The sequence below is a fragment of the Rattus norvegicus genome, chromosome X, assembly GCF_036323735.1.
Source record: "Rattus norvegicus strain BN/NHsdMcwi chromosome X, GRCr8, whole genome shotgun sequence".
NCBI classification, from domain to species: Eukaryota; Metazoa; Chordata; class Mammalia; order Rodentia; family Muridae; genus Rattus; species Rattus norvegicus.
In genome coordinates, this window is record NC_086039.1 from 3,679,412 (window position 1) to 3,692,320 (window position 12,909).

The 12,909-nt window shown below is 40.8% G+C and overlaps 2 protein-coding genes across 13 annotated transcripts in view; one reads left to right on the top strand and one right to left on the bottom strand.

Annotated features, from left to right (window-relative positions):
• Positions 1-494, bottom strand: part of Znf81L (zinc finger protein 81 like) — a 98,405-nt gene extending 97,911 nt beyond the window's left edge. For all 9 annotated transcript variants that reach the window (XM_039100629.2, XM_039100627.2, XM_063280425.1 and 6 more), the window contains exon 1: positions 36-494. The gene's annotated coding sequence lies outside the window, so the exon portion shown is untranslated. The remainder of the gene's footprint in view (positions 1-35) is intronic.
• On the top strand, positions 219-12,533 carry Uxt (ubiquitously-expressed, prefoldin-like chaperone). Of its 4 annotated transcripts, XM_006256611.5 has the most exons (7): positions 219-352; positions 490-596; positions 2,239-2,320; positions 2,458-2,525; positions 2,795-2,902; positions 12,180-12,243; positions 12,433-12,533. In XM_006256611.5, exons 2-7 carry the CDS (start codon positions 499-501, stop codon positions 12,484-12,486), a joined length of 474 nt encoding a protein of 157 aa, XP_006256673.1. In that variant the 5' UTR covers positions 219-352; positions 490-498; the 3' UTR covers positions 12,487-12,533. The 4 variants fall into 4 exon arrangements, with proteins under 4 accessions (XP_006256673.1, XP_063135952.1, NP_001006983.1 ...); XM_063279882.1 differs by lacking the exon at positions 490-596 and having other exon boundaries at positions 298-352; positions 2,458-2,523; NM_001006982.1 differs by lacking the exon at positions 219-352 and having other exon boundaries at positions 493-596.
• The last annotated feature ends 376 nt before the right edge of the window (positions 12,534-12,909 follow it).

The following is a 12,909-nucleotide window of genomic DNA, read 5'->3' on the forward strand; positions in this document are numbered from 1 at the left end:
AAAGAAATTATAAACACTTAACTCCCTCTCCCTACCTTCCTGTAAGTCCACCTTTCCTCAGAACCCGCCAAAACTCATTAAACGTCACCCAAACCAGTCTCCCGCCAGCTCGCGACTATTTATTTGCCTGCAGGCCAACAGCGTGACCCTGCTACCTCCAGGGACTCATTCAGGCCCCGCCTGCAGCTCTTCCCTTAAATGCGTCTTCTCGCACGAAGGGCAGCCCCGCCCCATCGATTATGGTTGGCTCTGGTGCTGGAAATGCGTCATCCATCCGCGCCAGCCGGAAGCCGCGGTTCGTTATAACAGTTATTGCTGGTGGCCCCTAGGTGAACGTCGCGGTTGCGTATCGGTGAGTGAACTAGTCCTAAAGTAGGGTTGGGCAGAAGGAACTCCATAGCACGAGTCGAAAGAAGTCGTGCACAATATGAGAACTTTGTGAAGTTAAACTGGAGCGCTCAACGTGGGTCCTCCCCCTTCAATCCCCAGGAGCACATAATGGCGACGCCCCCGAAACGGCGGGCCTTGGATACGGTGGGGGAGAAAGTGCTGCGGTATGAGGCCTTTATCAGTGACGTACTGCAGCGAGACTTGCAGTGAGTGGCAACGCGGGAGGCGTGACGTTTGAGAAATTCGACGTGGTGGGTGGGATTGAATGCGGCCAAACTTTCGGGTTGGCCAACCAGATTTCTGGGAAGAAGGTTGACTTCTGGGCTGAGATTTGGTTGGAACTTATCCCTTTAGCAGAGCTCCGACCATGTTTGTTGGTTTAAAATAGTCATTCCGAACCTAATGTGTTTCTAACTAAGCCATTTAATTAATATTTATGAACAAGTTGTACCTTACTTTGCCTCTCTAGGCTTTATGAACTTCGTTCATCTGTGAAATGGAAAAGTTTATTAGGCCTTTTTAACGTGGTGTTTGAGTTTTAAATGTGTCAACTCCAACACATTCTGCCACAGGAGGGAGAAGCAAGAGGATCTTTGTAAGCTGGAGACCAAACTGGGCTACAGACTGTCTCAAAGGGGGAAAAGTAGAATAAAGCCAGGCTCAGGCTCCATGGTGTGTGCCATCTCTAGTGGAGAGATGGGGAAATTCACGTTTTTAGCCAGGATTACAAGCCAGCCTTGAAATATATAACAATATTTTATTTAAAAAAAAAAAACTAGTGTGGTGACAGAGGCCTGCAATCCCTGTACTTGGGATGGTATCAGAAGCAGGATAATCCAGAGTTCAGGGTAACCTTCACTTACATTTCGAGGTTGTGTATGGCCTGGGCTCTGATATTATGTCTCAAAACAAGCAAATTAGGGCCAGCAAGATGGCTTGCCTCCAACACCATGCCCTAACGTAGATCTCTAGGAGCCACATGATGGAAGGAAAAAGATTCCCAAAAAGCTTCCAGGTGTATCATGGCACCTATACATGCACACAAAATAAACACATGTTTAATGCAGATAAACCCAACTACTATTATATTGAGGCTGAGAGGAGAGGATTGTTTGGTGTGATTACAAATTCAATACCAGCGTGAGAAACTCAGATATTGTCTCTGGAAATAACCTGGATAACTTTTATGAAAAAGGAATTTGCCTCCAGTGCCTGAAATACACTAAAAGCTCAACAACTAGATGATTACTATTGCTGTCATTACTAATCTGAATAAAAAGTTAGGTATTGAGAACTAGGGCTGTGTAATCATGCTAAAAGAAACGGGGAGGTATATTTAGGGTGAAGATGGGACATTTTAATTGGCATAAGTCACTGAGTAAAATGCAATATTTATCATTGTAATAGGTTCTAAGTATATAATGCTTACCATTTGGCTAGCATTTAAAACACTTTGTAGTAGACACTTGATTCTAATGACTCCTATATGCTAATACTACCATCTCTATTTTCTATGTGGGGAAACTTAATCCCAAACAGGTTTCCTACTTTCCATAGTCACATTACTAGCAAGAGGTAGAGGTCAGGATGAAGTACAGTCTCACCTATATTTATTGAAATGCCGGCTGTGTCCTTATCTATGCCCCATCATGAGTGTTTGGGGGAGCAGGCACAGGGTCTCACTATGTTACACAAGCTGGTCTTGAGCTCATAATCCTCCTGCCTCAGCCCATGGATTGCATCCATGAACAACCCCATCTGGCTTAAAATGCCTAGTAGGGCATGATGTGCTGCATCTCAAAAGGAGTAAGACTGCCTAATATTCACTGTTGTATTTCTACGTATCAGAAAGGTACTGGACCATCGAGACAAGGTATATGAGCAGCTGTCTGTATACCTTCAACTAAGAAATGTCATTGAGCGACTCCAGGTAAAGGCTTTTAAATTGGGTGCCACTTTGTGTATATGTACAAAGAAGGGAGGCGGGAAGAGAACCCCCAGAACAAAACCTTTATCTGCCTTAAAAGTTGGCCACTGACACCTACCTCTTTTCTCCTGGCCCTATAGGAAACTAATCACTCGGAGTTATATATGCAGGTGGATTTGGGCTGTAACTTCTTCGTTGACACAATGGTGTGAGTGTATTCTCTCCCCTCTAAATTTCTCCCTTTTTTCATGGAACAAGTATTTCTTAGTATTTTCTGTATACCAGGCTTTAGTAGCTTTTATATTACATTAAGATATAAGCAACATGTTGTGGTCGTGGGAGAAATGAACACAAAATATCTGCCCTTACAGAGCCTTCACTTGGGGAATAGGAAGGAATAGGAAACACCTTAAACTATATACAGTATGCTAAATGGTAATAAAGACTTCTTCCACTTCCTCCGACCTCTTTCCTCAGCCCAGATACTTCACGCATCTATGTGGCCCTGGGATACGGTTTTTTCCTGGAACTGACACTGGCCGAAGCTCTCAAGTTCATTGACCGAAAGAGTTCCCTCCTCACAGAGTGAGTTCATTCCAGGAGGATAGTATCTAAAGGCTAAGGGTGCAGGGAAGTGGTAAGAACATTTGCTTAGCATGTGTGAAGCCCTAGGTTCTATCCGTATCACACACCACACAAACACATACACAAAATATATAAAAGTCAGATACGGCAGTAGTTCATACCTGTAATCCTACGACTCTAGAAGATCAAGCAGGAGGATCCTGATTTTGAAGCCACTCTGGGTGATAAAACAAATCCCTCTATATAAAACAACAGAAAAAAATAATAAATAGACATCATAAATTTCAATACTCTACCCTTTTCCCCGTAGCTACCTGGGATGGTACTTTAAAAAAAAAAAACATACTACCTTCCTCTTCAGGGCTAGAGCTAAAAAAAATGAGGATGCAAAGTTCAGCCACGGAGTCATACTAAACACTTAATAAGTAGTTTTTGTACTATTCCTTCACACATTTATTGAGCATCTTGTGTATGCCAGGTTGTGTTGTTAGTATTGGGAATACAGCAGTAAACAAAACAGAAGATTCTTAGAGGCTTACATTCTAGAACTATGTTGTTATATGTACATATATCTAGGTCCACATCCATGAGATTTTAATCTAAGAATCAGTACCAGTCAAAGAAGCTGCTTCTCACTTAACTATCTGTTAATTTTTCGGCTCATTTGCCCTCTGAACTTAATATGCATGTACCCACACATGCAGAGATAATGCCTTCCTCTATTGCTGTCTGCCTTATTTATTTATTATTTATTTCTTTTGAAACAGGGTCTCCACCAAACCTAAAGTTTGCCATTTTTTGACTTCAACCCCAAACCTAGAGTTTACAATTTTCTGGCTTCAGCAAGCACCAGTGCTGGGGTCAGAGGTGTGTGAGTTTTTACATAGGTACTAGGAATCCAACTCCAGTTCTTATGCTTGAGCAGCAAATGTTCTTGTCCACTGAGCCATCTCCCCAGCCCTAACACATGCTTTAAGTATTTCCCACCTTTAAGAGCATTCAGTAGCTACTGTGTAGTTTCTTTTTTCGACACTTAGTTGTCTTGCATAAATAACAAGCTCCCTAACAAGTTCTTCTGTGACCTAACTTCAAAATTGCAACTCCTAGTGTTCTTAAATTGCCCCTCTTCTACTTTAAAAAAATTACCATTAGTGTGTATATTGCATGACTGTGGGCATTGTGTTGTAGCATGCATGTGTAGATTACAGCACAGTTTTGCGAGTTGATGTTCTCCTTCCAGGGATTCCATGAATAGAACTCAGATCCCCAGGCTTATATGACAAGCACCCTTACCCACTGAGCCATTGCACCAGCCATATCCTAGTTTTTCTCTCTTTCTATAATCTTATTACCTCTTAAAATTTACTGTGAAATTTCTTTCTCATGCTCATTGTCTTTTACAATTAGATAATAAGTATTACATTTCTTTACAGGGTTGAGACTTGTAGCCAAGGTCTCCGGTCTAGTAAGCAAGAGTTCTATTACTGAACTGTGTGTCCCTAGCCCAGGTTATAGGCATTTAAAGGAAAAAGTTTATACTATAGATAACTAAAATAATGTAAAGCACAGTTTCTGTTGAGTGAATTATGCTAGAAGCAAATTGAAAGGATGATCAAACTTATCTATGTGGGTAATGGTGAGGAGAAAAAGTGTGGGCTCCAGGTTACTTTTGGTTTTATATAGGGAAGAACTGGTTTGGATGAGAAGCTTGAAATATAGATAGTGCTATAACTAAAGAGATGGCTCAGCAGTGAAGAACATTTATTACTCATTACAGGAGACCCAGGTTCTATTTCCAGAGCCTGCATAGCAGTTCTCAACCTTGTGTAATTCCAGTGCCAGGAGAGCTGACTCCCTCTCCTGGCCTCTGAGCACCAAACACAAGTGCTATACAAACATACATGCAGGCAAAAAATCCATACGCATAAAATAAGTAGGTAGTGAAGGCCACATAGAAGACCTCAACTCCCACTCTCAGATGAGTGACATTTGAGTCAGTTTATTGGGTGAACAAGCCATGGGCTAACTGGGGAAGAATGTTCTTGACAAAAGGGACAATGTATCTGGCATGCTTGAAAATTGTCACGTGGCATAGCTTAGAAAAAATGAGTATGAGAGAGCAGGGAACAGTATACTTAGATAAATAACCACTTCTGAGCATGAACACCTGCAATGTAAAATTTCTCCTTAGCCGCGATTTTCCTGGATTCATTTTGTCTAGAGTTATCTCCTGTATGGTTCCAGTAGTTATTCTCTTAAGCTTTCCAGAGATTTTAGTGTTAGTAGACCTGAAACCTGCTATGATTTCTAAATTTTGTTAAACTAGTTAGCATATAATTTGATCAAGGTTATTGTAATTCTGAACTATGCCCATTTAGAACAAGTCCAAATTTTATCTCACATTTTTCTTCTGTGTCACAGTGGTTTTGGTTGGTTAGTTGGTTTTGGTTTTTTATGAGAGTTGATTTTTTTCCCTACAAAACGAGGTATTTGAAGTTAGCAGGCTTCTTGCCTGGTCTTTCTAATCTGTTGACCTGCTTTCTACCAGTGTGATGAAATATGTGCTTGACCTGATATTGTTCTATTATAATAGAGCTATCTCAAAGTTTCATCATCCTAGCTTAGGATTTGAGTCTGTGTATTGAACTCTCTTTAAAACTTGGTTACTTGGGATCCACTTCAAACTGGCATACTTCTGGTTACTTTATGTATCCAAATTACCTGCAGGTACTTATTGTTTTTAGTGTATTTCTTTAGTGATTGTTGTTGTTGCATGTGTATACGTGTGTGTGTGTGTGTGTGAGTGTGTGTGTGTGTGTATCACACATGTATATATAATCTACTGAGTCCATTTAGCTTTGCTCATATAAACATGTATCCAGTGCTGAGAGCTTTGGATTGAGCAACCTATATGAGAGTTTATCCCTAACAGAGATTGATTCTCCCACTTTCAGCAGACATTGACCACTTATAGTCCTTCATCTAGAGGTGGGTCCATTTGTAATTTCCCCTTTCCACATAGACATGTCAACTGGTGTTGTCATGTTGGTCTTGTTTAGGCACCATATTGTTGGGCATTCATGGATAGTTTTCCCATCATGTCTAGGAAATTTCTTAATGGCAGACATCCTGGGCCTCTACCTCTTAAAATCATTCCACCCTTTCTCCATGATTTTCCCTGAGCCTTGGGCATAGGGGTTGAATTACAGATGTATCAGTTACGGTTGGGCAACTCACAGTCACTTATTCTCTGCATTTTGACCAGTTGTGGATCTCTGTAATAGTGTTCATCTGTTCCAAAAAGAAGCTTTTTGAATGAGGGATAACGGCTACATTTATCTGTGAGTAAACATATGTTTTTGGAAAACAGAAATTATATTAATTTAGATTCTCAGCACTCCAGTCACTGGTAAGCTAAGTCTATAGTACCAGGCCTGAATTCCTCCCTATTAAGCAAACCTCAACTCCAATGAATGACACAGCTAATGCACCTCCCACCCCCAAGATAAAAAAAAATGCTTCTCTTGTAAATCTTGCTAATAATATCTTGCTAGTCAGATCATTGTTGTGGTTCATAGTCTCTATAGCTGGGTAGGACTAGTAGATTGATACTCTCCCTTGGCAGCTTACATAGCACCTATGAGAGCTAGTCTTCAAGGAGGAGGCTTCCAGGTTAGGTCCAACTTGATTCCTCTGAAGTCTTACATGGTTTTCAGCAGTAATCTTACCTTCAGGTTTTGGGAGGCAGCCAAGAACAACAACAATTACCTATATTGTTTTGAGAGTCTCTTGAATTACCCTGACCAACAACTCTGCAATAGTCCAGGCAGAAGGATCTTAAATTGGAGGCCAAATGAAGTATACCTGCCACTGGGGTTTTTGTTAATCTATAGCTTTTGGAGAGAGCATTATCACTCAAGTAGTATAACTTCATTTAAATTTGTGTGTGTGTGTGTGTGTGTGTGTGTGTGTGTGTGTGTGTGTGCGCGCGCGCGTGCGTGTGTGCGTTCGTGTGTGTATGCATGCGCATTATATATGTATTTTTAAGTAAACATATAATAGTGTTTCCCTATGGCCCTTTCAATCATTCTTGGTGTTTTTTATACCTGTTCTCCCTCTTCCTCAGTGTTTCTTTTCCACTCCACTCCCCAGATAAAAACCTCCCCCACTTTCCAATTTCCCCATCATAGCACCTGTGACATACTATCCCACTCTGTACAGTTCATTCTCTTCCCCACTCCCTGGTCCTTTTTTACTTTCCTAGTTTCTGTGGTTATTCCAACTTATATACTCACATCTAAAGATTTGAAGCTAACATTCACAAATAAGAGAAAATTCTCAATGTTTGTCTGTCTGGGTCTGAGTTACCTCATTCAGTGTAATATGATGTAGTTCCATCCATTTACCTGTAAATTTCTTGATTTCATTTTTATTTATAACTGAACAGAATTCCATTTTGTAAATGTACCATTTTGAAAATTATCCATTCATCTAGTGAAGGACATTTAATTTGTTTCCATTTCCTAGCTATTGTGAATGAATAAATCAACTAGGTACATGGCTAAGAAAAAGTATTCTTGCTCTCCAGAAGTAATGCTATGCATGGTTCACATCCTATCCTAACCATAGACTTAAATATTTTTAAGGATTTGGGGTCCCTCGAATGAATCAGTCTTTATTCATTCAACATCAGTTGGGTCCCCACTCTTTATCGAATGCTTTTCTAATCCTCATTATACAACAAACAAACAAAAACAAGCTACAATCTGTCCTCACAGCTATCATTTTGATCAAAAAAGACAAGTAAGTAAGGCCATGATGTAATAGATGTTGACAATGCTACAAACAGTACATAATGGAGATCACAAGTTTTGCTTGGGATGGAGCAGTTGTGGTGTTGGATAAAATGGCTAACTGGAAGTGAAAAACAGAAGAGCCTTGAAACTGAGGTACATGTCCATCAGTAATAGAGTACATTACTGGAATGTGTAAGGCACTGAGTTCAGTGATATTCCTGCAAAAAGAGGAAATGCTAGATTTTTGCTAAGCATCCAGAAAGACGGTCTTACTTCTATCTCAGCTGGAAGAACAGAGCAGGAGGAAGAGCTAGATCTCAGTGTGGGACCTGTAAAGTATAAGGAACCTCAACACTGACGTAGGTTTTTAAAGAACGTTGGCAATATATATTTGGGAGATAGTAGTATATAGATAGACTCATACTGGTTTTTTTCCAACCTAACTTTCTATCCCATTGCCTTGTTTTTCATGCAGTATTTAGTTTCATTTACCCCTCAAACTGAATCCTCCTGCATTGGCAAATAGATCAGCACAACTAAACTCGATTTCTTATCATGTTATCAAGCCTTCCACATTATCTTATACAAGCTTTCTTTTTTTTTTAAAGGATTTATTTATTTATTATATATAAGTACACTGTAGCTGTCCTCAGATACACCAGAAGACAGCATCAGATCCCATTACAGATGGTTGTAAGCCACCATGTGGTTGCTAGGAATTGAACTCAGGTCCTCTGGAAGAGCAGTCAGTTCTCTTAACCACTAAGTCATCTTTCCAGCCCAAAAATGAACTTTTTTCTTTTGTTTTTTTTTTGTTTTGTTTTTATTTATTTTTTTTTTTTTTATTAACTTGAGTATTTCTTATATACATTTCAAGTGTTATTCCCTTTCCCGGTTTCCGGACAAACATCACCCTCCCCCCTCCCCTTCCTTATGGGTGTTCCCCTCCCAAACCTCCCCCCATTGCCACCCTCCCCCCATAGTCTAGTTCACTGGGGGTTCAGTCTTAGCAGGACCCAGGGCTTCCCCTTCCACTGGTGCACTTACTAGGATATTCATTGCTACCTATGGGGTCAGAGTCCAGGGTCAGTCCATGTATAGTCTTTAGGTAGTGGCTTAGTCCCTGGAAGCTCTGGTTGCTTGACATTGTTGTACTTTTGGGGTCTCGAGCCCCTTCAAGCTCTTCCAGTTCTTTCTCTGATTCCTTCAACGGGGGACCTATTCTCAGTTCAGTGGTTTGCTGCTGGCATTCGCCTCTGTATTTGCTGTATTCTGGCTGTGTCTCTCAGGAGCGATCTACATCCGGCTCCTGTCGGTCTGCACTTCTTTGCTTCATCCATCTTGTCTAATTGGGTGGCTGTATATGTATGGGCCACATGTGGGGCAGGCTCTGAATGGGTGTTCCTTCAGTCTCTGTTTTAATCTTTGCCTCTCCCTTCCCTGCCAAGGGTATTCTTTTTCCTCATTTAAAGAAGGAGTGAAGCATTCACATTTTGATCATCCGTCTTGAGTTTCGTTTGTTCTAGGGATCTAGGGTAATTCAAGCATTTGGGCTAATAGCCACTTATCAATGAGTGCATACCATGTATGTCTTTTGTGATTGGGTTAGCTCACTCAGGATGATATTTTCCAGTTCCAACCATTTGCCTACGAATTTCATAAACTCGTTGTTTTTGATAGCTGAGTAATATTCCATTGTGTAGATGTACCACATTTTCTGTATCCATTCCTCTGTTGAAGGGCATCTGGGTTCTTTCCATTTTCTGGCTATTATAAATAAGGCTGCGATGAACATAGTGGAGCACGTGTCTCTTTTATATGTTGAGGCATCTTTTGGGTATATGCCCAAGAGAGGTATGGCTGGATCCTCAGGCAGTTCAATGTCCAATTTTCTGAGGAACCTCCAGACTGATTTCCAGAATGGTTTTACCAGTCTGCAATCCCACCAACAATGGAGGAGTGTTCCTCTTTCTCCACATCCTCACCAGCATCTGCTGTCACCTGAGTTTTTGATCTTAGCCATTCTCACTGGTGTGAGGTGAAATCTCAGGGTTGTTTTGATTTGCATTTCCCTTATGACTAAAGATGTTGAACATTTCTTTAGGTGTTTCTCAGCCATTCGGCATTCCTCAGCTGTGAATTCTTTGTTTAGCTCTGAACCCCATTTTTTAATAGGGTTATTTGTTTCCCTGCGGTCTAACTTCTTGAGTTCTTTGTATATTTTGGATATAAGGCCTCTATCTGTTATAGGATTGGTAAAGAACTTTTCCCAATCTGTTGGTTGCCGTTTTGTCCTAACCACAGTGTCCTTTGCCTTACAGAAGCTTTGCAGTTTTATGAGATCCCATTTGTCGATTCTTGATCTTAGAGCATAAGCCATTGGTGTTTTGTTCAGGAAATTTTTTCCAGTGCCCATGTGTTCCAGATGCTTCCCTAGTTTTTCTTCTATTAGTTTGAGTGTGTCTGGTTTGATGTGGAGGTCCTTGATCCACTTGGACTTAAGCTTTGTACAGGGTGATAAGGATGGATCGATCTGCATTCTTCTACATGTTGCCCTCCAGTTGAACCAGCACCATTTGCTGAAAATGCTATCTTTTTTCCATTGGATGGTTTTAGCTCCTTTGTCAAAAATCAAGTGACCATAGGTGTGTGGGTTCATTTCTGGGTCTTCAATTCTATTCCATTGGTCTATCTGTCTGTCTCTGTACCAATACCATGCAGTTTTTATCACTATTGCTCTGTAATACTGCTTTATACAAGCTTTCTTAATGGTTAACTTAATGTCTAACACTGACCGCTTCTCACAAAGCCCTTTTGTGCCTCTTGGTCTTTCTGTGCAAAAGACCTTTTCACTGCTTAACTCTCACTTCATCTTCAGTTCTATCTTATTCTTCAGACAGTTCTTCCTTGGTCCACTGTATTCATTTTCACTGATTGTATACATAAGGACTCTCTTAGATGAGACTTGATTCAAGCAGACTTGGACAGAAGGAGTTGACTGATTTATGTAACTCAACAGTCCAGGACTAGGGTGGTTTCAGGCACCTCCGTTTGCCCAGGTGTTTTTCAGCCTTTTCCTAGAGTCCTTTCTGGTACCACCTTCAAAATACCTTGTCCTGTCTGTAAGTGCATTGCCCAACAGCCAGGTGGATTCTTTTAAACCCTAATAAGTTTATTTCTCAAATCAATTTGCATTTGTCCTCCACTGTTAACCTTCTCGTTAGCACCTGATTTAAAGTAAAAGCTAAGGTCTTTGCCATGGTCCTGTAGACTTTCCACCTTCTGCCTCCTTCGCTTGACTTCAGCTCCTTCAATCCTCCTCTTTTTCTTTAGCCACAATGGCTTCTTGGCTGTGCCTGCACCATACCAAGCATGCTCCTACCTCAGCACTTTTGTATTGGTTCTTATTTGTGGTGGAACACTTATCTTCCATATCACCCCCACTAGGTGGGAGAGTTACACATCTGTAATCTCAGCAGTCTGGGCAGGAGGATCTTGAATTGGAAACCAGACTGGACTATATAGTCTCAAAAGGAAAGCTCTCAGTGAAGCCAAACCTGAACAATCTTCGAAACTGAAGCCTCCTCTTTCTACCTCTTCTTTAGTATTTAGTTCCTTATACTATTTATTTCCTTATACTTAACACATCATAATTGTGTTTGTATACTTTGTCTCTTAGTAAATGGCTTAGTGCTTAAGTGTACATACTGCTGTCCAGAGTAACTGAGTTCGGTTCCCAGCACCCATGTCAGGTAGCTCACAACCACCTGTATCTACAGCTCAAGGAATCTCATATCATCTAACATCTGTGGAAATCTACATTCATGGTATATTTCCCACACATATAACACAGATAATTAAAAACTAAAAATAAAGTTTTTTAAAGGAGCTCCAGGAAACCAAGAATTTAGTTTCATTTACTGCTGTTTCTGCTATTTCCCTATTTTAAGTTGCCTGGCATACAGAAGGCATTCAATAATCTTCCCTTCTTATCATCATATAGTCATTGTGATGGGTTTCATAAAGAGTTTCTTTCAAGTATATCACATAATTTGATCGTATTCATAGACCCATACCCCCACTTCCTTCATCCCCATAATCTTTTTTTTTTTTTTTTTTGGAGCTGAGGACCGAACCCAGGGCCTTGCGCTTGCTAGGCAAGCGCTCTACCACTGAGCTAAATCCCAAACCCCTCCCATAATCATTTTTTAACAATTGTTACTACATTTTTTTCTGAGTACATGTGAAGGTTTAAAATCAGTTCTCTCCTCCACTATGTGGATCCTGGATATTGAAATCAAGTTGGCCCTATCACCCTTGATCTTTAAATGGGGAAATTCCAAGAGGTAGCCAGACATCTCTGCATAGGATCAGGGCAGGTCATCCAGGATACAAGCGTTTCTTGAAGTGATGAGGAAGAGTCATCCTCACAGCCTTAAGTGGGGCCCATTTTGCCCTTTCTTGTTCCTTTTTTTTTCTAGGCTCAGCGACAGCCTCACCAAGGACTCCATGAATATCAAGGCCAATATCCACATGATGCTAGAGGTGAGAGCAGCTCACTCCACTCGACCCTTCAAATATATTTAGGGTGATAACCTGAAGACAGGAGAAATCCAAAGAAGGGAGGGGTCATCTTTCCTTCTAAATTAAAAACCAAAGGAGTGAAAATCAGAGCAAACCTGGGACAAGACCTAGACCCAGCCTCTGTTCAGTATACTTTGTCCTCTTTTACAGGGACTTAGAGAACTACAAGGCCTGCAGAATTTCCCAGAGCCATCTCCCCATTGACTGCATCTTCCCAGCCTCCAATATTAAACAGCCTGAATGCCTTGGAATCACATAGCCCTTTTTTCCCCTAATTTTCACTAATTGACTAAGTGCTCCAGAGACCAAAATTACTGGAAGACCCATCCTTTCTGTTGAACCTCTAAAACATTCTTGCCTTTAGAACATCTTGTATTTTCCTCCAGACTTTATGCTTTACCCTCTTTTGTCACCTTTCGAACCTTGACACTGCTCCTCACACTTTAATTCCTTTTCCTAGATATTTGTATTGGTGCCCTTTGTATTACCATAAAGAATGGACTGATTGGTGAGCTGAAGATGAGATTCAATTGGTAGAGTGCTTGCATATCACACATGAAACCTTAAATTCAGTCCCCAGTTCTGTGTACACAAGCTGGATGTGTGGCACACCTGTGACCAGGTCAC